Source organism: Pelodiscus sinensis, chromosome 1 (assembly GCF_049634645.1).
Source record: "Pelodiscus sinensis isolate JC-2024 chromosome 1, ASM4963464v1, whole genome shotgun sequence".
NCBI classification, from domain to species: domain Eukaryota; kingdom Metazoa; phylum Chordata; order Testudines; family Trionychidae; genus Pelodiscus; species Pelodiscus sinensis.
Window position 1 is genome coordinate 9323505 of NC_134711.1, and position 21972 is coordinate 9345476.

General features: G+C 45.9%; 1 protein-coding gene across 8 annotated transcripts in view; it reads right to left on the reverse strand.

Moving 5' to 3' along the window:
- SFMBT2 (Scm like with four mbt domains 2) overlaps positions 1-21972 on the reverse strand; it is a 209178-nt gene that overhangs the window by 75597 nt on the left and 111609 nt on the right. For all 8 annotated transcript variants that reach the window (XR_012903105.1, XM_075925993.1, XM_075925992.1 and 5 more), the window contains 2 exons: positions 3862-3963; positions 1688-1835 (listed from right to left, as the gene is read on the reverse strand). Coding sequence is in view for 7 of the 8 variants with exons in the window: in XM_075925993.1 (XP_075782108.1) it covers positions 1688-1835; positions 3862-3963 (250 nt within the window). In the remaining variant the exon portion in view is untranslated. The remainder of the gene's footprint in view (positions 1-1687; positions 1836-3861; positions 3964-21972) is intronic.

Here is a 21972-nt window from a genome sequence, read left to right on the forward strand (position 1 = left end):
GTCTGAGGGTCCCGGGAGGGGCGTCTGCAGGCCAGATCCAGTGACTTGGCATGCTGAATCCGGTCCGGGAGAGGTATCTTGCCCACCCCTACTGTAAAGAGTTTTCCTAACAAACATTTGTGAACATTTAAGCAAGCACATTGATTTTAAGCAGTATTGGGGTCAGTGTCAAGAGGCCACATTCGTTCTCCTAGAACGAGAAAAATAAAAGGGGATACAGCTTAGACAGCTGTTCCTGATTTAGGCGTGGGTTTCAGATTAAGCATTTGCTTAAGGGTGTTGCTAGATCTGTGCTCAGTAGCTTGTATGGGTGAGCCCACTGGGAGCAGAGTTTTAGCCCACTGGCAGTATTAGCGTGACAATGAAATAATAGTTTACAGGCTAGTGGGTAGTGGCCTTTTATTTCACATTTAAACAAACTCTCACCCCCCGCAATATGATGGCAAAATTACAATGTTGAGTCAAGTGATTTTGCTGCCACCAGACTATCAATTTTAACAACAACAAAAATGACAGGGTTATGGCTGGCTTGCACTGAAATAGATGGACTTTGGAGTTTCAAAAATTACGCCCTGTTCAAGGATTTCTGAAATGGGAGCAATTTGTCGGAACTGAAGTGAAATGTAAAACGCTCCCATCGGAAGCTCTCTGATTTTGTTGCAAATGTTGTTCCAACCCTAATTCTCCCACCAGCATATTGTGCGTTCTTTGGGCCTTAGGACCCCATCTCCAGAATCTTTGAAATCGGTGGACCACTCATGTAAACTAGCTCTGGACTGCTCCATCTCCTGTGACTACTTGCTATATTATCTGAGCACCTCACAATGTTTAATGTATCTAAGTGTATGTCTACACTACAGCGCTTTTTCAGGATACTTCCGGTATCCGAAATAGCTATTCTGCATCTTGACAGCACACCCGTTATTTCGAAATATCTTTTGAAAAATGAGGCACACTATTCTGAGGTCCCTGTCAACCTTGTTCTATGGGGATTAAGGGACATGTCAGAATATGAGTTTATTTCGAAATGACAAAATAAGCTATTTTGAAATACACTCAAAATAAGCCACACAATTTGCGTAGCTCCAGTTGAGTAGTTTATTTCAAGATAAAGGTGTAGTGTAGATGCAACCTCTAGCAGAGCAGTTATTATCCCATTTTACAGATGGGGAAATAACCCTCAGACATCTTAAAGGACTTGCCCAACTCCAAACAGGAAAAATGCAAGAGAGGCAAGATTTGAACCCACATTTCCCAAATCCTAGGCTATTGGACTATCCTTCCTCTCTGGCTATAGCAATGAAGGGATCAGAATATGGCCTTCAATGTTCAAACAGCACCAGGAGGGTGGTGAGTTTTATAAACATCCACATTACAAGAATTCTTTATATTCTGTGTTTTGGTAGCAGTGTCAGTTCCAGGATATTAGGTGTTTTAATCAACTGCAGCACAGCACATCATACACAAATAAAACCACATATAAGACTAGCTCCTTAGCTCCTCGAATTCACTCCAGCTGTGGATTTAGCCCATATCATTTCATGAAATTTTTTCAGACAATTAGCTGTCTCACTTCCAATATAAATTGGAACATGGGTTTTTTTAAGGCATCAAGAGAACCGGTTTGTCTTTTAGCAGGGAAAAAAGCAACAACAAAATACCAGCCCTTAAAACATATAATACAGACCCTTGGGAGGTGTGAGATTGACTCCGTTTTTAAGGCACCATTGTACTGGTAAGATCCCTAAGGAATCAGCATGGCAAAGCATTGAGATTTTGCTGGGTTCAGGTCTCAGGTCATCAATGGTCACTTGTAAATAATGATTGTTAAAAACCTGAAGGGAAGAAAGCAGGCCATTGTTAATTTACTGCAACACACACAAGACTGGCATAAAAACCACGCATCCATGCCTGGTTGTCAGTATAATTCTCCATAGCTTATTATGTGGGTATCTTCCAGGAGGGCTCCTTTATCAGCATAGACAGTCAAACTAGATGAAATTCACATGGGCTCGTGAAACGCCATAGCGAGGGAGGGAACCAGGAGTTGCACGGATCATGTCTGAAGTGTGGGTGAGACTCATCTGTATGCAGGGAGTCAGCAAACAGCAGGCATTTCTTGCCTCCCACTCCAAACAGGGGAATGGCAGTATTTAAAGGGCCCTGGGCCTTGTGCTGTCCTTTGGCACAGGGGTGAATTCCACCTGTTGTGTCCAGTCACCTCTACCAAGGGCCACACCCGGTGAACTGGGTCCTCCATGAGAGTCACGTGTGGGCCGCCGAGGAAGGAACCTGGCCTGAAGTGTGTCACCTGAGCATTGTGGCAATGACTTTCACCCAGTCAGGTAAGAGGGATGATAACGTACTTGCTAATGTGTCGCATGGAAACTATTGATTTCATGCCATCTAAGCATGCTGGGGCACCATCTCAGATTCTGGGGCTGCTGATCCATTGAGTTTGTGAGGAATAAATCCTGGCTCATCCTGGGCTGGAGATTGAAAGGGGCCAGGAGTCTCTTTCCGCTTGATCTGTGCCTGGCTTGATTCTGCATCCACTGAAACCAACAGTACTGACTTCAAAGGCGCAGGAGTGGGGCTCCACAACACGTGATCACCAGCCCAGTTGACGCAACAGGAGTAAACTGGCTAAAGCAGCTGGAAGGGCGTGTCCAGCTTGGTTGTGGGTGTGGCCTTTATACCAAAGGACAGACAGAGTAGAACGCTGCTAAGGGAGGCGTAGTGAATTCCCAAGCCAGCTCCTCTCAGCTGCTTACGCTGCACACTCCATCTCCAACCCAGCTTGTGTGTGGACTATCAGGATCTAATCCTTCTATAATGACAGGCAAAGGTGGCCTTATTGCCTGCTGCAAGAGCCATCTGCTAGATAGTCCAGACAGATGCTCAGTGGGCATGCCTGCTGCTTCTGGCACTTCCTGGGTAGTGCAGCATTCTCAGCTACCAATGTGGGCACGGAGAACCTAAAGGTTGGCATTACCTAACCAGAAAAGGCAATGCAGGCATTAGGTGCCATTTTAACAGACCAGTGCCCGATCAAAAAGTTGGCCTTAAAAGCGCCAAGTAATTGCTGAGATAGAAAGGACAGCAGAACGAATCGTCCATCTGTTGTTTAGGAACTCAATGCAAGCATGAGGATGTGCTCCCTTTTTTCAGGGTCAGAGGCAAGGGGGTACGGAAAGAGGTTTTAGTGTGATTTAGGGAAGCAAGCCCCTACATTTCCCACTCCCTTTCCCTATGGAATCTGTGTGTCCATAAGTGACTGGCGCCTGCCAGGAGGGTCACTCAGAGGAACAGAGAGGATATGTGCAGGCACCACAATTAGCAATTAAAATTTTGCCAGGAGCACAGAGGGGGGCAGTACAGCTTCCACATACTACCACCAATCACCTATGCCTGTGTTACCACCCACTCCGTATCAGCTCTATTGGGCAGGAGGGTGAAAACATGCATGTCTCACTGGCCCCTCATCTGATGTGGTTTCCCTGATACGCAGATCCCTTCTGTATGGCCAGGGAAGGAGAGACGGTGTTACAAGAAAGAGGGGACTGGGCTGCCCGTATGTGTGTGTGAGCTCTGCACACGGGGTCCCTTCCATGTGTAAATCAAATGGGAAACATCACCCTGTGCCAAGCATCACAATAAAAATACATGGTGGTCCATTATGAGAGAGAGCAAGATGAAGTGCAAGGATTGTTTGATGCACATTTATTATTCTGATCTCTGACCTCCAGCTAATGAAATTCCACTGGATAGTTATTTAAATGGGATTATTAACCAGGAGTGGTTATTAACCTGCAATTTGGGGCCAGCATGGTATTTTCGGTCCCACTGGCAAGAGCTCACCTTAGTCACTGATGCAGGACAGATATTAAAGGGCTCTTGCATGTCCACTGCCTCCAGCTTCATCCCCACTGTGAAGAAGTGGCTCCTCAAATCAGCATGATCCTATGCATATATACAGGAAACAAGCGACCTTGTGTGTCAGCGATACCAGCCACAAACTTTTGAGAACCAAGTGCAACTGCATTTTCATTTACAAGAGGTACATTTGCCTGAAGTCATGAATCTGCCTGCCCTAATTAACATGTTGCTGTGTGGCTCTGATTGCTTTCTCTCGGTGGACAATTTTTCTAAGAACAGTAAGGAACCATGTATAAACTTTTAAGGCAGTCTAGGACAGGAGAGAGACTGAAACGCTCCCCTACTAATGCTTGGATCCCATTGGAGGGATATTTCCTTCAACAACCACAACGGCCACTGACTTCACCTGCAATTTCTCATTGGATGTCAGTGGGTAGTAACTGTGGGCAGCTTGATTTTCATTTTCATGAAGGTGCCTCTGTGCTGACCTGACAGCATAAAGGGATCTTGCCTGGGACAGAAATGGGTGACTTAGAATATATACCTGTTTATGGGATCCCTCAACTGGTGCAAGGACCTAGGCCATCCCTGTTCCAACCCTGAGCATGTGGGGCAGACTGATGCATCTGGAGAATATCAGAGGTTTGGCTAGAATGTACTGCCCTATAGCTATTCTCCATTTCTCTAGGCCCATGGGGGAGTCTGGAAGCTGTGTAGAGATGAGAGCAGCCCAAAGGCTGCTCTAAATTTACACAGTGGGCTAGACCAGTTTCTACAAGACACAAGAACATAGACAGGAGAAATGTAGCTTAAAGAGACCTTAACTTATCTCCAACCCTGATTCTGCCCAAGCATTGGAAACACAAAATCAGGCCCAGTGACTAAAATCAGGCCCTCTAGCAGTTGAGGCAAGGCGCAGCACTAGGTGAGAGCCATGCATAAGTAAAGGACTTCTGGCCCCAGGACAGGGCCCTCGACAAATGCTAAATCCCCTTACATAACTAAAGGCCAGAGTCTCCCCAGTGCCGTAACAAGGGCAAGCCAAGTGAGGCACTTGCCTCAGGCGCATAGCTGAGGGGGCGCAGAAAAGACAGCTACTATTCTGTCTTCGCTCATGCCTCGCGCCATGTCAGCACCCCCACCTCTGCCAAGGACGGTCTTGCCTCAGGTGCCAAATTAGCCAGACTATGAGTCTACCCATCTAAGAGGAAGGATGGTACCAGTAGCTACGGCATTAGGCTGGGATACGGGAGATCCACATTTAATCCCAGCTTTGCCAAAGCTTGTTATGTGATCTTGGGGGAGTCACCTAATGTCTCCATGCCTCCATCTTCCATCTGTAAAATGGAACTATTAGTCTGTCCCTACTTCACAGGAGAGTTGTGAGGGTTATAAAGTCTGAGAAGTGCTCAGATAATATTATCTTACTCAGCAGCACCTTATGCTGCAAGATTTCAGTTGCAATAAGTTACTATGGGGATATGAGTAGCAGAAACTGGCCCTAAACAGACACCTTGGTGTCTGTTTATCCTTTGCAAGAGACAGGCAAGTCATGTCCCTATTACTTAGACACCCATATCCTCAGAAAAGGCATTCCAGGACCAGATTGAATTAAGGATCATGTTTCAGTTTTATTAGCTCAAGAGTGATCGCCTCTCGGTAGTAAAACAGTATATCCGAACCATCAATCCATTAGCCAGGACATCTCCTGCGATAGGTGGTGGTGTTTCACTTTAAAAAAATGTGCAGAACTCTAAATTGCATGGAGAAAACCTACTTCTATCTAATATACTTGGCAATGCCATTCCCTTCTACATTCCCCGCTACATGTTATATTCTTGTCCTAAAGTGGTTTTATATTGATTCAAAGTGATATGTCATTTTTTACCCACAGAACTGTCTTTACTTACAGATTTAACGGTTTCTATTTTGGGGAGCTTGTGTTCCTAGTGACATTGAAGAAAGGGTTTTGGAAACTTAAGGAGAGACGGAGGAATCATTGTCTTAATTTTGCTTTGAATTTTTATGGAACCTTTCCTCTGAGGATCTCAAAGCACTCGAAAAACCGTTAATGCATCCTTACTGCTGGGGAGATATTACTTTCTCCATTTTGCAGATAAGGGAAACAGCAGCAGGTTAATTTAACTGCCCAAAGTGACGCAGTAAATTAGCAGCAGGGAAAGGAACCGAGTTCTGTATTTTAGCCATTAATCATAATGGTCTATAAGTCTTTTCACCTGTAGATCTCAAAATGCTTTACAAAGAGGACAGTATTACTAGCCGCCTTTTACAGATGGAGAAACCGAGGCACAGAGAGGCCACGACTTGAGACACTGTCTCGTGTTTGCGAGTTATCATCTCCCCTGACAGGGGCCCAGTCCTGCTCAGGCATTATGGCACCGTCTGGCCCACAAGAAGGCAACGTCCCATTTCCAGCAGCCTTCCCCGTAGGTAGTTATTGGAGGATTCAATGGGATTGTTCACGGGTTAAGGCAACAACTCAAAAAGGGGAAGGCCAAGTGTAAATCGTGTCTAAAGCAGCGGCGCTGACAGCCTGTGCAGGATCCGGAGCAAAGTGTGGGGGGAGGAGTGGCTCCACATTCCGAGAAGGGGTTGAGCTAAGAGCAGCCAGCCCTCAGTGCTGCCTGGAGTGTGTCCCTCCTCCACTGTCCAGCCCTTAACTGGCAGCACGGCACTCAGACAACAATTTAAATGGCCTGGGACTCCAGCCACTGCTACTTTGGCAGTAGTGGCCAGAGTTTTGGGCCCCTTTGAATCACCAGGCTCTGGAGCAACTGTCCCCTTTGTCTGCCTCCTCCGCTCCCCCGCCCGTCGGCAGGCCTGGCATCGAGAGCATAATGGATGCTTCATCATCATCGCCACCAAAATCTTCATCTTTGCCACTGAACGTTTTGATAGAGAGGGGGGCTTGGCTGCAAAATTCAGACCCAAAGCCTAAATTTCAAGAGTTTTGATTTGCCCAGTTACACACACAGGGTCCGGCAATGAAGTTTGGTCCCATGTTTCATATGCGCCAGCCATTTGCTTCAGAGTACACAGCGAGGGGTCGTTTGCAAAATGTCCTCTTGAGAACTAGGTTTGGACTACAGCATCTTCCCCCAGATCTGGGATATGGTCTATTCTCAAGTGTCAAGGCGTTTTAAAAGCCCAGATCCAGCAAAGCACCTAAACACATGATTAACTTCAAACATGTGCGTGGCCTGGCTGACCACAACTGCTCGTTTGCTTAAAGTGAAGTCCATGCTGAAGTATTTTGCTTATTGCAGTCTAAATACCTTGAACAGATTGAAGATCACTTTCATCGGAACCCATTTATGCAATTGATTTTCTATAGCTAGCTTTTGGTGTTGCTTTTTTAAAGATAAAATTAATTCAAGTGAAAGAACAAATCTTAAAAAGTCCAACAATTTGTAGCATTTTATTTCAGAAACACATCCCTATCCCTTCCTGTCTGCCTTCAGAGCTTATTTTGCAGGTCATCATCCTAATCTCTGAGGGTATGTCTACATTTGCTCGTTAATTCGAGCTAGGTAGGCAAATGAGGCGAGGAGTAACAGTTAATTCGAACTAAGGACTTAGTTCAAATTAACATTTCATGGCCGTGTGTAGCCGCGTGGCAGTGAGTTCGGGCTAGGGAAATTTCAAAATGGCGACCGGACGGGAACATGCAAATAAAGCACGGGATATTTAAATCCCGGGTTTCATTTGCAACTCCGGTCGCCTCATTTGCCTACCTAGCTCGAATTGACGAGCTAGTGTAGACATACCCAGAGCACCTTGCATATAAAGCCCCTAGTGGACCTTATGGAATCTTTGGCATTTCTTTCAGGGGTCAAAATTCTGCATAGGGCAGAAGGATTCGGGAAAGGTGGGGAATGGGAGGAGGCTGATTTGTTTTTTGTTTTCAATTGTTGCATAAGAATGAAGGAGCCCAAGGGTGTGTCATTTTGGAATCTTTTTCTCATTACATTTGCATCGCCCCTAACGCTAGTTAGACTCTAGATTCATCTGAGCAATCCTGACAGCTTGTTGTCCAACAACATTTATGAAAAATGTCTTAAACCACACTTTCACCAGCACAGCAGTGGAGAATGGGGGAGGAAGGATCCCAAAACACAGTCCTCCAGTTCCAGGGATCTGACTGCTTTAGTCCACTGGGAATTGGCTAGGATACGGCATATGCTTCTCTTCAAAACTCCAATTAAGTGACATAATTTCTAAGAATAGGTTTCACTGGAGTGAAAGGAAAGCTTTTAATTAGTATTAGTCTCAAACTGATACACTGCATAATGAACTGCTCTTTCATTCCCGTAGTCACATTGGTACATGATATGCCATGTTAATCAGGGAGGAAAAAAAACTTTCCTAGTCAATCCCACACTCTGTAAGGTTTCCAGGTGTCCGGTTTTGAACCGGACAGTCCAGTATTTGAGTTTTCTGTTCCAGAAACAAATTGAGAAAATATAAATGTCCGTGATTTTCTAAATAAGATGTAATGAAAATTGTGATGTAATGTCAAGTGTGTCTGATATTTTTGTTGAAACCATCTGGCAACCCTAACACTGTGTTCTCTCTCCCAGTTGATTTCCTTCCCTAAGGATGCCCTAGCATTTTTAGGCATCTTTCTTATATTTAAACCCTCATTAGGAGCTCCTTATTCCCCACAAATGTATACCCTCTCCAATGGGGATTTTGAATGCACAAAGGGCTCGAATGCAGGGCCGTGGGGGGCTAGCAGATTGGGCATTACGCTGCAACTCATAAGACTGTGTTTTAATTCCTGGCTCTGCTGGGTGACCTTGGGTGAGTAACTTCATGTATCTGTTTCTTCTCCCACCTTTTGTCTGGCTTCATCTTTAGAGTCTGAGTGAGGACTGGCCTATCGCTGTTCTGTCCCAGGTGCACGCTGGAAACTGAGTCAGAGTTAGAATCCTTTCCTTGCTCCCCCATTTCTTGAGGAAGTCACCTCAGCCTGCTTTTGCGGAGCCGCTTAACCCTGGAGGTCCGGCCAGCAACTGGTTGTGAGCAGAGTGTGGGCAAAGCTAGGGCTCCTTGTTCACACCAGGGCAGGCCAGGCGACCAGTTCCAGCAGTGAAAGTCTAGTCCAAAGCGATGAAGGCTGGCAGAATCTGGCCCTTTATTATTATTGCACAAGGTTCACACAGCTAAGAATCCATAGCATGTGCTTGAGCTAAAGCGTGAGGGAAGCTGACAGCAATCCGGAGGAGCAAAATCACCTCCACTCAACGCAGGCCCAGCCATCAGAACATGGCCAACATGGATGTGGGAGGTGGAGATGTCTTCAGCAGTTCCAGACATTTTACTCCTCTCATTTATGTATGAGACAGACTGTGAAAATGTACTCCCACTGTTGTGCAACTGCACACCCCATAGACTGTAATGGAGACTATAACTGTAATAGTTAAATGAGGATTTGGCCCACCAAGTGATATGGTCTGTACTTAGGGTTTAGAATGAAATGCCCTCTCAGCATTAACCAGAGTAGAAGTGGGTTGGAACTGCCAATCCACTAAGTTTGGGTCTACAGTAGGGGGTAAAGTCCAACTAAAATACCCAACTCCAGCTACATGAATATTGTAGCAGCAGACAATGTACCTTAGTTTGAACTTCTGCAGAGTCCCCACTATGGGGGTTGACAGGAGAAACTCACCTGTCAACTTCACTTAATTCTCGCAACCTGATGGAATATTGAGATTGATGGGAGTGCAGTCAGCGGTTGATTTAGTGGGTCCTTACTAGACATGCTAAATTAACCTCCGGGAGATCGATCTCCACATCAATCTCTTGGTAAATGGAGACTAGGGATATGAATGAAGGGTTGCTCCAATCCTGCAGGGCTGCTGGCTCCAACCTGCCAGGGCTGGGAATCAACAGCCTTGCCCAAGGAGGGGAAGAGGCCAGAAGGTTCAGAGAAGAGCAACTAAAATGATTAGGGAAGGTTCAGAGAAGGGCAACTAAAATGATTAGGGGTTTGGAACAGGTCCCATTTGAGGAGAGATTAAAGAGGTTGGAAAAGAGGAGACCAAGGGGGCATATGATAGAGATATATAAAATCATGAGTGGTATGGAGAAAGTGATAAGGAAAAGTTATTTACTTGTTCCCATAATATAAGAACTAGGGGCCACAAAATAAAACTAATGGGCAGCAGGTTTAAAACAAATAAAAGGAAGTTCTTCTTCACAGAGCGCATAGTCAACCTGTGGAAGTCCTTGCCTGAGGAGGTCATGAAGGCTAGGACTATAACAGGATTTAAAAGAGAACTAGATAAATTCATGGAGGTTTTGTTCATTCATGGCTATTAGCCAGTGTGGGTAAGGAATGGTGTCCCCAGCCTCTGTTTGTCAGAGATGGAGGGTGGAGATGGATGGCAGGGGAGAGATCGCTTGATCAGTACCTGTTCGATTCACTCCCTGTGGGACACCTGGCACTGGCCACTGTCAGCAGACAGGCTACTGGGCTGGATGGACCTTTGGTCTGACCCAGTATGGCCATTCTTATGTTCTAAGTAACAATGTGTGTAGGGGACAAGGCTGCTGGCTCCTACCCTGAGCAAGATCACGAGCTGGGAGTCAGCAGTCCTTCCCCACCCTCTGCCACTTCCAGCCATGCGTAAGGCTGCTGACCCCCAGCTCCCACGGGCTGGGAGCCAGCAGTCCAGCACAGGGTCAGAAACAGGCTAGAGCAGGCCCTGCCCACAGTGTGGGGGCTGCTCCAGGCTGGCCATGGTGTGCGGGGGGAGGCCCAGAACAGCCCCCTGCCTGCCCCTGTTCAATCAGTTAACCAGTTAAACTTAACATTTAACTGACTAACTAATTAAACGGGATTTCACATCCCTAGCAGAGACAGGGCCTGAAATGCTGCAAAGTTCCTTCCCGCCACCCGCCAATTCTCCTCAGCAGCCTGAGTGCAGAGAATTAAGATGGCACAAGCCCAGCAGTAGCTCATTCAAAGGCACACGATCTCTAACGTGAGTGACTGGGACATACAACAGGGTCCTGACTTATGAATGTCAAATTACATAACCTCTGCTGACCGAAAACCTGCCAGTCACACTCCAAACCACATCGGAAGAAGCCAGAGCAATAATGAAACTCACCAAGAAGTAACTAAAATGAACCCCATTCTCGCTGGCTTCTAGGGCAAGACCTGCAGATGCCTCTGCAAATCTTCTGACTTGTTAAGACCCTGACCCTTTGAGCTGCTGGAAAGATAGCTGTCAAGAGCCACATTTCAGAAATCATTGTAACAGTGGGCTGTCCCTTACTGCAACATGCTGCTGTACCGCCTCTCAGCTGAGTATCTCAGACAGCCTCACAGTCATTAGCTAACTAGCCAATTAGCCCGTCATAAGATGGGATTTTCAGGTCTCTCCTCCACGTCGGTCTTCTCTCCTGAGCCTCCGGTTTCTCGCTCCGTCTCTCTCTCTTTCTCTCTCTCCTCCTCCTACTGCCTCCCTCCATCTCTCTCTCAGCTCTCCTCCACCTCCTGCCTCTCTCTCTGTCTCTTCTCCTCCCCCTCCTGCCTCTCACTCGGGGGACCGCGGAGCCCAAATGGCCGTTTGGGCTATGCACTCCCCGTGCTGCATGGGGAGCACGGAGCCCAAACGGTCGCTTGCGCCACTTGCTCCCACATGGCGACCTGGCTGAGCAGCGCAGAAGTCAGCCGAGCGCCACAGCGGGAGGCGAAGGAGGGTGGTGATGTTCACAGCCAGGGGGCGGGGCCTGGAGCCGCTGTCACGCTGCACGTCACCGCCCCACCCCTCTTTTGCCTCCCACCGTGGCACTCGGCTGACTTCTGCGCCGCTCAGCCGGGCCGCCATGGGGGAGCAAGCATCCGTTTGGGCTCCCCCGTGGCGGCCCAGCTGAGTGGCGCAGAAGTCAGCCGAGCGCCATGGCAGGAGGCGAAGGAGGGCAGGGCGGTGACATACACGGCCAGGCCCCGCCCCCGGCCATGTACGTCACCGCCCCGCCCCTCTTCCCCTCCCGCCATGGCGCTCGGCTGACTTCTGCACCGCTCAGCCAGGCCTCCGCGGGGGAGCTAGCGGCCGTTTGGGCCCCGCACTCCCCATGCAGCACGGGCCGCCCAGAGGGAACAGCCAGCATTTCAGGCAACAGTGCCGCTCAGAGGGAACAGCCAGCATTTCAGCGTTACAGACTCTCAGACATTGGGCTACTATATATATGATGAAGACCTTGTCTACACTTTCTGGGAGATCAGTGCTGTAGGGATCGATTTCCCGGGGGGGCATTTAGCAAGTCTAGTAAAGACCCACTAACTCAACCACTGAACACACTCACATTGATTCCAGTAATCCACTGGACTGAGAAGAGTTTCTCTCATTGATCCCCTGCAGTGGAGATGCAGCAGTAAATTCAACACTGCCCCCTAGTGTAGATCTGGCCCGAATCTCTTCTCAGACTTGCGCATTATAATCCCTGGTTTATGTGACCACAGAGCTGCAGGCCTCAAAGCTGTGACAGGTGATGTGACCAACCACCTGTCCCACACCAAGTCAGTGACAGACCTGGGAACAGAACCCAGGAGTCCGAATGCCCAGTCTCCTACTTTGCAATCAGAATCTGAAGTATGCATCTTGAGCTCTTCTCATGCCTATGTGAGTTAGACCTTCTAATGCCCACAGGAAGTCACTGTCCAGTGGGAGTTTGGCACTTAACCTGCAAAAGAACTTTTGTAAATGCTAAGTGCCTGACTCTCACTGAAAGTCAGTGACTTTCAAAGGGTTTCAAGAACCTAAAAACGTAGGCACATTTGTAAATCCTACTAGGCACCGATCAGTAGCTTTAGATGCTTAAATACCTTTGGAAACCTAGCTCTTACATACTTGGGTGTCTAATTCTTGTTGAAAGCCTTAAGAACCTAAGTCATTTTTGAAAATGGGTCTTAAGCTGGTAAGACTGATAGGCATGTTGAAAAATGTTACCCTAAAGATCTGACTGATCTAACTAGTCTCACGCATTTTGGGGAGTGTACCCATTTTGCATACATGCAACCACACTCAGTCGCGTCTGCTGCTGCTCTGTGTACAATTCTAGGACCACGGTTAGGCCTAGTGTTTGGAATAATGGATCCAGCAGTTTATACAGCAAGCTAGAAATGAGCTCAAGTTGAAAACTTCAGATTCTGATTTCAAATACACCCATGTTCTGACCTATTCCAAACTAGGGCTTTGATGCAGAATGATAGGGGCCAATTGCAGAACAAGGTCTGGCTGCTGAACCATTTCCAAAGGGACTAGATCCAGGATTACTTCCTTACTGAACACAAATGAGGAACTAAGGGATGAGCCTGGTTCTCCTCTCCCTTCCACCAGCCGCACTGGTGTAAAGCATTAGAGCCTTTGGCTATGTCTACACTTCATTGCTACAGCGGCGTAGCTACAACGGGACCAGAGCTAACACTTCGGTGTAGGCACTCACTACAGCAATGGCAGGAGTTCTGCCACTGTTGGGGCTAATTCCCCTTCACAAGAAGATAATTAGGTCAATAGAAAAATTCCTCTGTCAAACTAGTTCTGTCTACATACATTATTAATTTGGTGTATCCCGTTACTTAGGGGTGTGGCTTTTTCACGCCCCAATGCAATGTAGCCTAGGCTGACCTACTTTTTTAGGTGTTTAATAAAACCTCGCCTTGGTTTACGCTGCTTGAAGGGAGGGCAGAATCAGGTCCCTATGTTTTCTGATCACAGATGTTATTTTTTCTTCTTACTTTTCAATAATATGCTCCTCCCAATCTATTGGTCTATTGGATGCCCCCTGGGGATTGGGAGCTTCCAACAGTCTGATTTTAACCATACAGTTCATGTGTGATGTTCAGTACAGGACACAAGGAGCTGTGTGTGATAAGAAGGATCTCTAATTTGTACCCATAGGTATCACACGTTCCTTTTTAATTGACAAAAAAGAGCCCTCCCAAACGCAGCCCCCTGCCTTATTTCCACATGAATTGGGCTTGTTTGCAATTCAACTTCCTTTTCTAATCATGGAGAGATTCCAGCACAAACACAGCAGGGGAGAAGAGACAGAAGAAGCTGAAGTATGCTAGTTTGACAGGCAGTGCAAGGAAGAAACTAAAATTTAGGATGGATGGGGGAAATTATTTGAAATATTATGCCCCACCACCAGAACAGCAGAAGTAACCGTTAGCCCATCTGAACCCCATTCTGCCCTCTGATGTGTGACTTGAAATCTGGAAGCCCTGTGCCTAAATCTAAGGGCTGAATTTAGCCTTAGGTATGTTAGGCCTATTCTATTCAATAAAAAATAGTTACCATAGAAACAGCCACATTGCAGAGTAGCCCTTCTAACTCTGAAAACACAGAGTACCTTTGCTTTATCCCTCTGCCAGCCACCGATGGCATAAAATGCATCGGAGCAAATATTTCCCTCACTCTCAGGTTCTAAGATTCTTCTGGGTGGTGGAAATGTAGGAAGTAGGGCAAGGGTTAAAAAAGACGTTCACTTACAGCAGGGTGGGCAATAATTTTTGAACAAGGGCCACTTCAAAAATTTGTGAAGTGGTCACAGGCTGCCCCGGAAGGGGCGGGACCTCAGGTAGAAGGGGTGGAGCCTCAGGCAGAAGGGGCGGGCCTTTACATAGCAAGGGTTGACAGGGCTCGCGCCTCCCCTGTGACTCTCAGGCATCACATTAGCAGGGGATGGGAGCTGTGAGCCCTTTTAACTGCATCTCTTTAAAGGACTTGCAGCTCTGACGCCGCTAGCGCATTGCCAGGGATCCAGGATGCACGAGCTCTATTTAAAGGGCTCTTGCCTTCCCCGCAGCTGCCAGGCAACGCATTGCCCGACAGGCACAAGGAAGGCGTGAGCCCTTTAAACAGAAGCCGTTACAAGGGCTGCCGCATCTCCGGCTCCCAGGCAACATGGTAGGGAGCGGGGCCTGGAACTGTGACGTGGGTTGGATCAAAGCCTTAGGCGGGCTGGATCCGGCCCGCTGAGCGGCTTTTGCCCACCCCGACCTACGGACATGTTACTGCCTTCCAGCAAAAGGACAGGGGTTAGGACCCTTCAGTCGACCCCATCACTTTACAGCCAGATTAATGAATCTTTGCTGTGCAAGAAGTATTATCCCCATTATACAGATGGGGAAGTTATGATGCATGGCGAATGCCTGCCAAAATTTTCTGACCTGTGTCCCTAAAATGAGGCCCCCAAACCCTATATTTATGTACCTGGGTAAATAACTTGACTTTTAAAATGTACTGAGCACTCACAGCTACTTCTTTTTACCAGTTCCCTCTCTCTCCTAAAGGTGTAAATCAGGACTAACACTGAGGAAGTTAACAGGATAAGCAGAATAAGTGAGATCAGAATAGGCCCACTAACTTCTATGGGCACTGCAGGTATTCAGCATCATTGGCAACCTTATTTAGATGACTACATCTATAGTTAAGGGCCAGATTCTGTTCTCACTTATTTCAGAAATCAGAGTAATTCAACTGAAGTCAATGGGTTTATTCCTTCTTTGCACTACTGTAACTGGGAGAAAAATCTGCTTCTAAGTGCTCACTGTTAAGCATCCTAGTCAGAAAACATGTCTTCTAGTGACATGACCAAGGACATGCAGCAAGTCAGTGTCAGAGACTGGACTCTGGAATTCCCCAGGTCCAGTTTTATTCACTGTACGTTAGGCTTCTCTACTTTACTAACCTCTGGCTGGCTGAACAATTACTGACATTGGTTAGTAAAAGAAAAAGGTGAACGTTCAAAAGCAAATGTGTGGGAGGGCTACCTGTTCAGTCATTGCGCATAATCTCACTCCAAGTCAGGGATTTACATTCTGCTGTTCCTGAATTCCCTCCAAAGTTTCACTTGTATTTTTCTTCACTGCTTACCCTGGACTGTTATGTAGTGCTACAGTGCAACGCCACAGGCCACCACAGAAGTGGTTGCATTTTATCTGTTTATCACCTGCATGCCACACAAATATTAATGCATTTGGGCAGGGATGTGTTATTATTCCATCCGTAAAAAGTGAGCCACAGAGAGGCTAAGAGAAAGCCATTCTTACACTTGGAAGGGTGAAGGGATGCAAGTTGATAAGGTGCTTTTAGAAAGTGATCAGCCACATTATGTACAAAGGTAAAGAGATTTAAGGAGCAGAGACAGAAGCAGATCAAATGTAAGGGATTAGCAGAGGGGAGAAACTATGTACAGCATAGCAGTCAAAAAGTTAAGGATCCCACCAGAAGGCTGATGAGAGTTATGGATGCAAAGGAACAGATGGTGTATAAACAACCTGGCAGGCTGCAGCAAAATGGTGACTAGCAGGTTATTAAAGCACAGCGTGCATCACAAACACCAGCCAAGCAATCAGCACTCGGGGGGGCAGGGAAACGCTTACATTCAAGTTTGGCTCCTAAGTTAAACCAAAGCACGTCTGCTTTTACCAGCAACTTCAAACACATGCCCATCTATTCTGGGAGCATGAGAAAGAAAAACCTATGAGGTAATCTAGTCCATCTTCATCCATGCAGGATTGTCCCCCTCCAGGATATTCCCCTAAACTGGATCTCACTTAATTTTTAATTTCTCAAGAAGAGCTGGTCAAAAAACAAACTAAAATTATCATGAACATTTTGGGGATAATTTTGTACCTTTTAAAAAAAAATCAAAATCTGGAAGAAAAACACCATCATGATATTGGGAAAAGGGGAAAACATTTTAATTAACCTTTATCTGTTTTAAATATTTAAATTCTCACCCAAAGTGGCTGTAAATTTCAGATTCTGAATTGTGTTCAAACAGCTCTCATCTCAAAGGACAGCGCTTTCACTGCTTGCCTAAGGAGAGCCTGAATCCTAAATGATCCTTTCTTAAAAGTTCATCCCATTACCCGAGGTATTAATTATTACCATTGCAGGGACAGTGGTAATGCCTGGAGACCACTGTGCTAGGTACTGCACAGACACATAGGATGAGGTGATATCTCCCCAGGAAACACGCAGTTTAATATGCAACAAGTGAGTATAACTAACAATTGGCAGGAAACGGATAGAAACCCCCGGGGAGCAGGAATGATCCAGTTACTGTGGTCTTGCTCCATGCATAATAGGATAAATCCAAATCACATAAAAGTTTTAAATACATAAATGCCAGCAGCCAGCACCAAACTCTCTCCTCAGAGTTTAAATGTACTTCGCATCTGCTGCTCTACCATTGTTTTATCCAAACTATACAGATTAGGTGTTAACTTGTAAAAGGGCTCTATTTTTAGCACTAAAAAAATACACAGATTTTTAAGACTAGAAGGGACCTTTATGAGCAACTAGCCTGTTCTGCATAACACAGTCAGTAGAATTGCACCCAGTAATTCCTGCAGAAACTTGTAATGCATCTGTATTTTTTTTTTAAAGATACCCCACCTTGATAAAAAGGGACAGATCCTAAACTGGTAGAAACTATTGTAGTTCTAGGACAACACTATACCAGTGAGGGATCTGCCCTCAAAGACTTCAAGGGATGGAGAACCCAGCATATCCCAAAGGTAAAATGTTGCAGTGGCTAATCTGCACCACGGTTAATAATGTGTCACTTATTTCTTGTATGAATTTGTCTAGCTTCAGCTTCCAGCTTCTGGATCTTGTCTTTGTTTGCTACATTAAAGTGCCGTCTATGAACCAGAATCTCCTCCTCATTTAGGTACAGTGGCTAAAGTACTTCATGGGGGCTCCTGAGTTCTGGTACTGGCTCTGCCTCAGGCCTTCCGAGTGACCTGGGTAGCTCATTTCCCCATTCTGTGCCTCAGTTTCCCTAAGAGTAAAATGGAGATAATGGCACTCCCTCCTTTATAAAGCAGTTGGAGGCTGTCAGGGATGGATAAGAGCCAGTAGTTAGTAATATTATTGTACTTGTATGCAAGGATGGGTAAGTCAATGGAGTGTGAGGCCCCAGTTAGAGCCGGATCCTACCCTGCTGAAGATAGGAGAAGTTTTGCTGTTGATTGTAATGGGAGTATGATCAGACCCATATATATAGGAGTCACTTTACCAATCACAGAAGGGTAGGCATCGCTCTGGAATTAGGCTGCAAAGTCAACAATGGCTCTCTTCTTCTTCTCTATACTGCGTGCAACTGAAACTGAAAAGGTAATTTAGACCTGATCCTGCCAAACACTTAAGCACTGACTTCAACTGGATTACCTGTGTAGTTAAAGTTAAAGGCATGCTTAACCACTTTGCTTCATCAAAGTGGACAGAAGGTAATTATCCAAACCAGAATTGACTGAATACTCCAGAGTAAACACTTCAACTTCAGTAAAAATACCCCATGGGTCTTTAACAATGGCAAGATCTCTGTTTTACAGTTCATTTAACAGATGACAGCTCTAGAACCGCACAGCCCTGTTGCACCATGCAGGGGAATCTGTTCCCTTCTGATATTCCGTGAAGAATGACACCTTCTGAATCTCCACCACCATATTCTTGAGTAGCAATGGTTTTCCTTGGAGGTCTCTCATCTAAAGAACAGCCAAATCAGGCACTGCTGTGCTCACATGAGCAGATGAACCCATCCTCAGATGGGACAGCTGCAGGCTTTTTTAATTCATGCCCAAGTCCTCACCAGTGGCATGGTATTCTCAAACCACCCAAACTCTGAGATCTTATTGCTTAATTAAAAGATTCTTCTACCAGATATTTAGGCTATTTCTACACTGCACCGCTATTTCGGGATACTTCCAGTATCCTGAAAAAGCTATTCCGCGTCTTTTGAGCACGCCCGTTTGAAATATAACGGGCTCGCTATTCCAACATCCCTGTAAACCTCATTCCACGCGTGGTAAGGGACATTTTGGAATAGCGCTTTATTTTGAAATTTGGCGCTGTGTAAACATTAATTCAACATTATTTCAAGGTATGGGTGCTATGTAAATTCACCCTTCAAAAATGGACCTGATCCTCCTCATCTTTTGTGGGTGCAAATTAGGAGTAACTCCGATGAAGTTAAACCAGCGTGAAAGCAATGTCAGGCTATGTCTAGACTACAGGGTATTTTCAAAGAAAAAAAAAAGTGGCCTTTTTTCGAAAAAACTTCACCTGTGTTTAGATCGCCGCTGAGTTCTTTCAAAATTAAATTGAAAGAACACGGCAGTTTTTTCAACAACGGTAAACCTCATTTTATGAGGAAAAACACCTTTTTTGGAAAGAGCTATTTCGAAAAAAGGCATTCTTGACCACCAACAGGGCTTGCCTGGGGGATCGCTTTTTTGAAAAAAGTTGTGGCTGTCTAGACAATCTCTTTCGAAAAAAGCGTGTAGTCTAGACGTATCCTAAGAGAGGAAGATCAGGCTCAGTGGCTACGTCTAGAGTGGCATGATTTTCCGCAAATGCTTTTAACGGAAAAGTTTTCCGTTAAAAGCATTTGCGGAAAAGAGCGTCTAGATTGGCACAGACGCTTTTCCACAAAAGCACTTTTTGCGAAAAGCGTCAGTGCCAATCTAGACGCTCTTTTCCGCAAAAAAAGCCCCGATTGCCATTTTCACGATCGGGGCTTTTTTGCACAAAACAAATCTGAGCTAACCCCAGACTAACACGGCTACATTTCTATCACTGTCTACACTGGCCCTTTTGCGCAAAAGGACTTTTGCCTGAACGGGAGCAGCATAGTATTTCCGCAAGAAGCACCGATTTCAGACAGTAGGAAGTCAGTGTTCTTGTGGAAATTAAAGTGGCCAGTGTAGACAGCCGGCAAGTTTTTCCGCAAAAGCAGCTGCTTTTGTGGAAAAACTTGCCAGTCTAGACACAGCCAGTATGTTTTGAGTTCTGGACCTATTGGCTGAGTAAATGTCTGCCACTTTCATCTTGTCGTCATGTCCATGCAACATAAGAGCCCAGCGCCCATGAAGTGACTGGAAAAACTCCCCATTGACTTCAGAAGGGCAAGGATTTCTGCCATTATTTTAAAATTATACTAGGAATAAAAATAAAGGCCATAGGCAAATAGACTTCAAAATACTGCTTCTGCTGAAATCAATGGAAGTAAGCGACTCACGTGGAAGCAGAAATGAACCCATCAATGGCTATTAGCCAGGATGGGTAGAAATGGTGTCCCTAACTTCTGTTTGTCAGAAGCTGGGAATTGGTGACAGGGGATGGATCACGTGATGATTCTCTGTTCTGTTCATTCCCTCTGGGCTATCTGGCATTGGCCACTGTCGGCAGACAGGACACTGGCTAGTTGGACATTTGATCTCACCCAGTGTGGCCGTTCTTATGTTCTTTTCATGACCCCAAATCAGAACCTTGGCCTCATCATCTGTTGGTCACCAATAACTTCACTGAGAAAAGTGACTTCAACAGAGCTAGTCCAACCTGGCCCATATAATCAATGTTGCCCCACATCCCTGACTTTGGAGGCTGACATGAAAGAAGACCCAGACATGAGCCTCTCTGGTTTTGTAAAGCACATTTCTGCTTGAGGGGGGACATTTTCAAACCAAAAACAAAGCCACCCTGTGCTTCACTCATTTGCAGTTGAAACAACAAATGGTTCCAGAGCAGAAATATTTATCCAACACCCCCTCCAGGTATGTACAGAATCAAGGCTGAGTTGAACCATGCCCTGGATGTGGTTTGGCAAAACAAAAAGCACCTGTGGCTTTTGCTCTTCTTTGTGTTCAGTCCCCAACTAACGCTCATCTCAGTCCATTCCAGGTGCTTTGTGCTGCTCGTTCTTCCCAACGTATAAGAATTCTGGCACTATCCCACCACCAGACACTTCAAAAGTGGGACTCGCTGAATCTACAAACACAGCCCTGATGCCATAATGCAAGTAAGCGGACAAAGGTTTGCACACAGAGAAGAGAGGATCCAACAGCCAGAGGATGTCAATTCAAAAAGGGGAGGGTTGTGCCTCGCCAGGGATATTTTGCACTCTTCCACAGAAATTCTCTGAGGGCTAATCTTAGAATCACTGTGTTTTGACCTTGAAACAGATACATGAAATACAAAGTCAGAGTTGCTAGAAATATGGGCACAGTGACTGGGTATCACCTTTGTGCAGACAGCCAATGGGAGGGCTATACATCACTGAAGTCCTGGTGATAGTTTCAAAATAGGGCATCAGTGGAACTGCAATGAGCACTGGCTTTGTATTAGCCCTGTGCAAGATGAGACTTTCACCCAGCATTTTAAATAAAACGGTTCTAATTAAAATGCTTCTTAGCTGGACCACGGGACCCTGAAACCTTCATGGGGAGTTGGCTGCACCTGTCTTGGGAACATGAAAATAAAGCAAGGGTGATTGAAAAGGCAGTGTTGTCTAGTGGATAGAGCTTAGGACTGCAACTCAGGAGAGCTGGCTTCTGTTCCTGACTCTGTCACTAGCCTGCTGTGACATCTTTAGCACACTGCATACCCACTCTTTGCCTCAGTCTTTCTATCTGTAAAATGGGGATATGATACTGTCCTCCTTTGCAAAGTGGCTGGGGAGCTACCAATGAAAAGTGTTATATTGAGAGTGAGGAGTTATCGTTAGCAGAAAACCATAAAGTGGCTGTCTTTCCTAGCAAATAAATTTTAAGCCAAGGGTTTTTTAAAGGGCACAGAGTTATAGAAATGAAGAACTGGAAGGGACCTGGTGAGGTTATCTAGTCCAGCTATCTGTGCTGAAGCAGGACAAAATAAATCTAGACCATCCCTAACAGGTGTCTGTCAAACATGCTTTTCAAAACTTCCAATGATGGGGATTCCACAACCTTTCTGGGAAGCTAATTCTACTCCTTAACTGCCTTTATAGGCTGAAAGTTCTTCCTAACATCATCAAGAGCAGCGTAAAAGCCATCCCTGTGCAAGGAGCCAGCACTATAATTGCTAAGTGCTCACGTAACCCCCATGGGACTCGTGTGATTCACAACACAGTGGTGAATTTCACCTACACAGACAGTAACAGCAAAACCTACATTTAAAATGCTTGGCAAATAAGCAGCGGAGGCAGGGAAGCAGTGGACTATGCAATGATGAAGGAAGAAATACAGAAGATTTGCAGGGAGACACAGTGCACACCTACTAACAG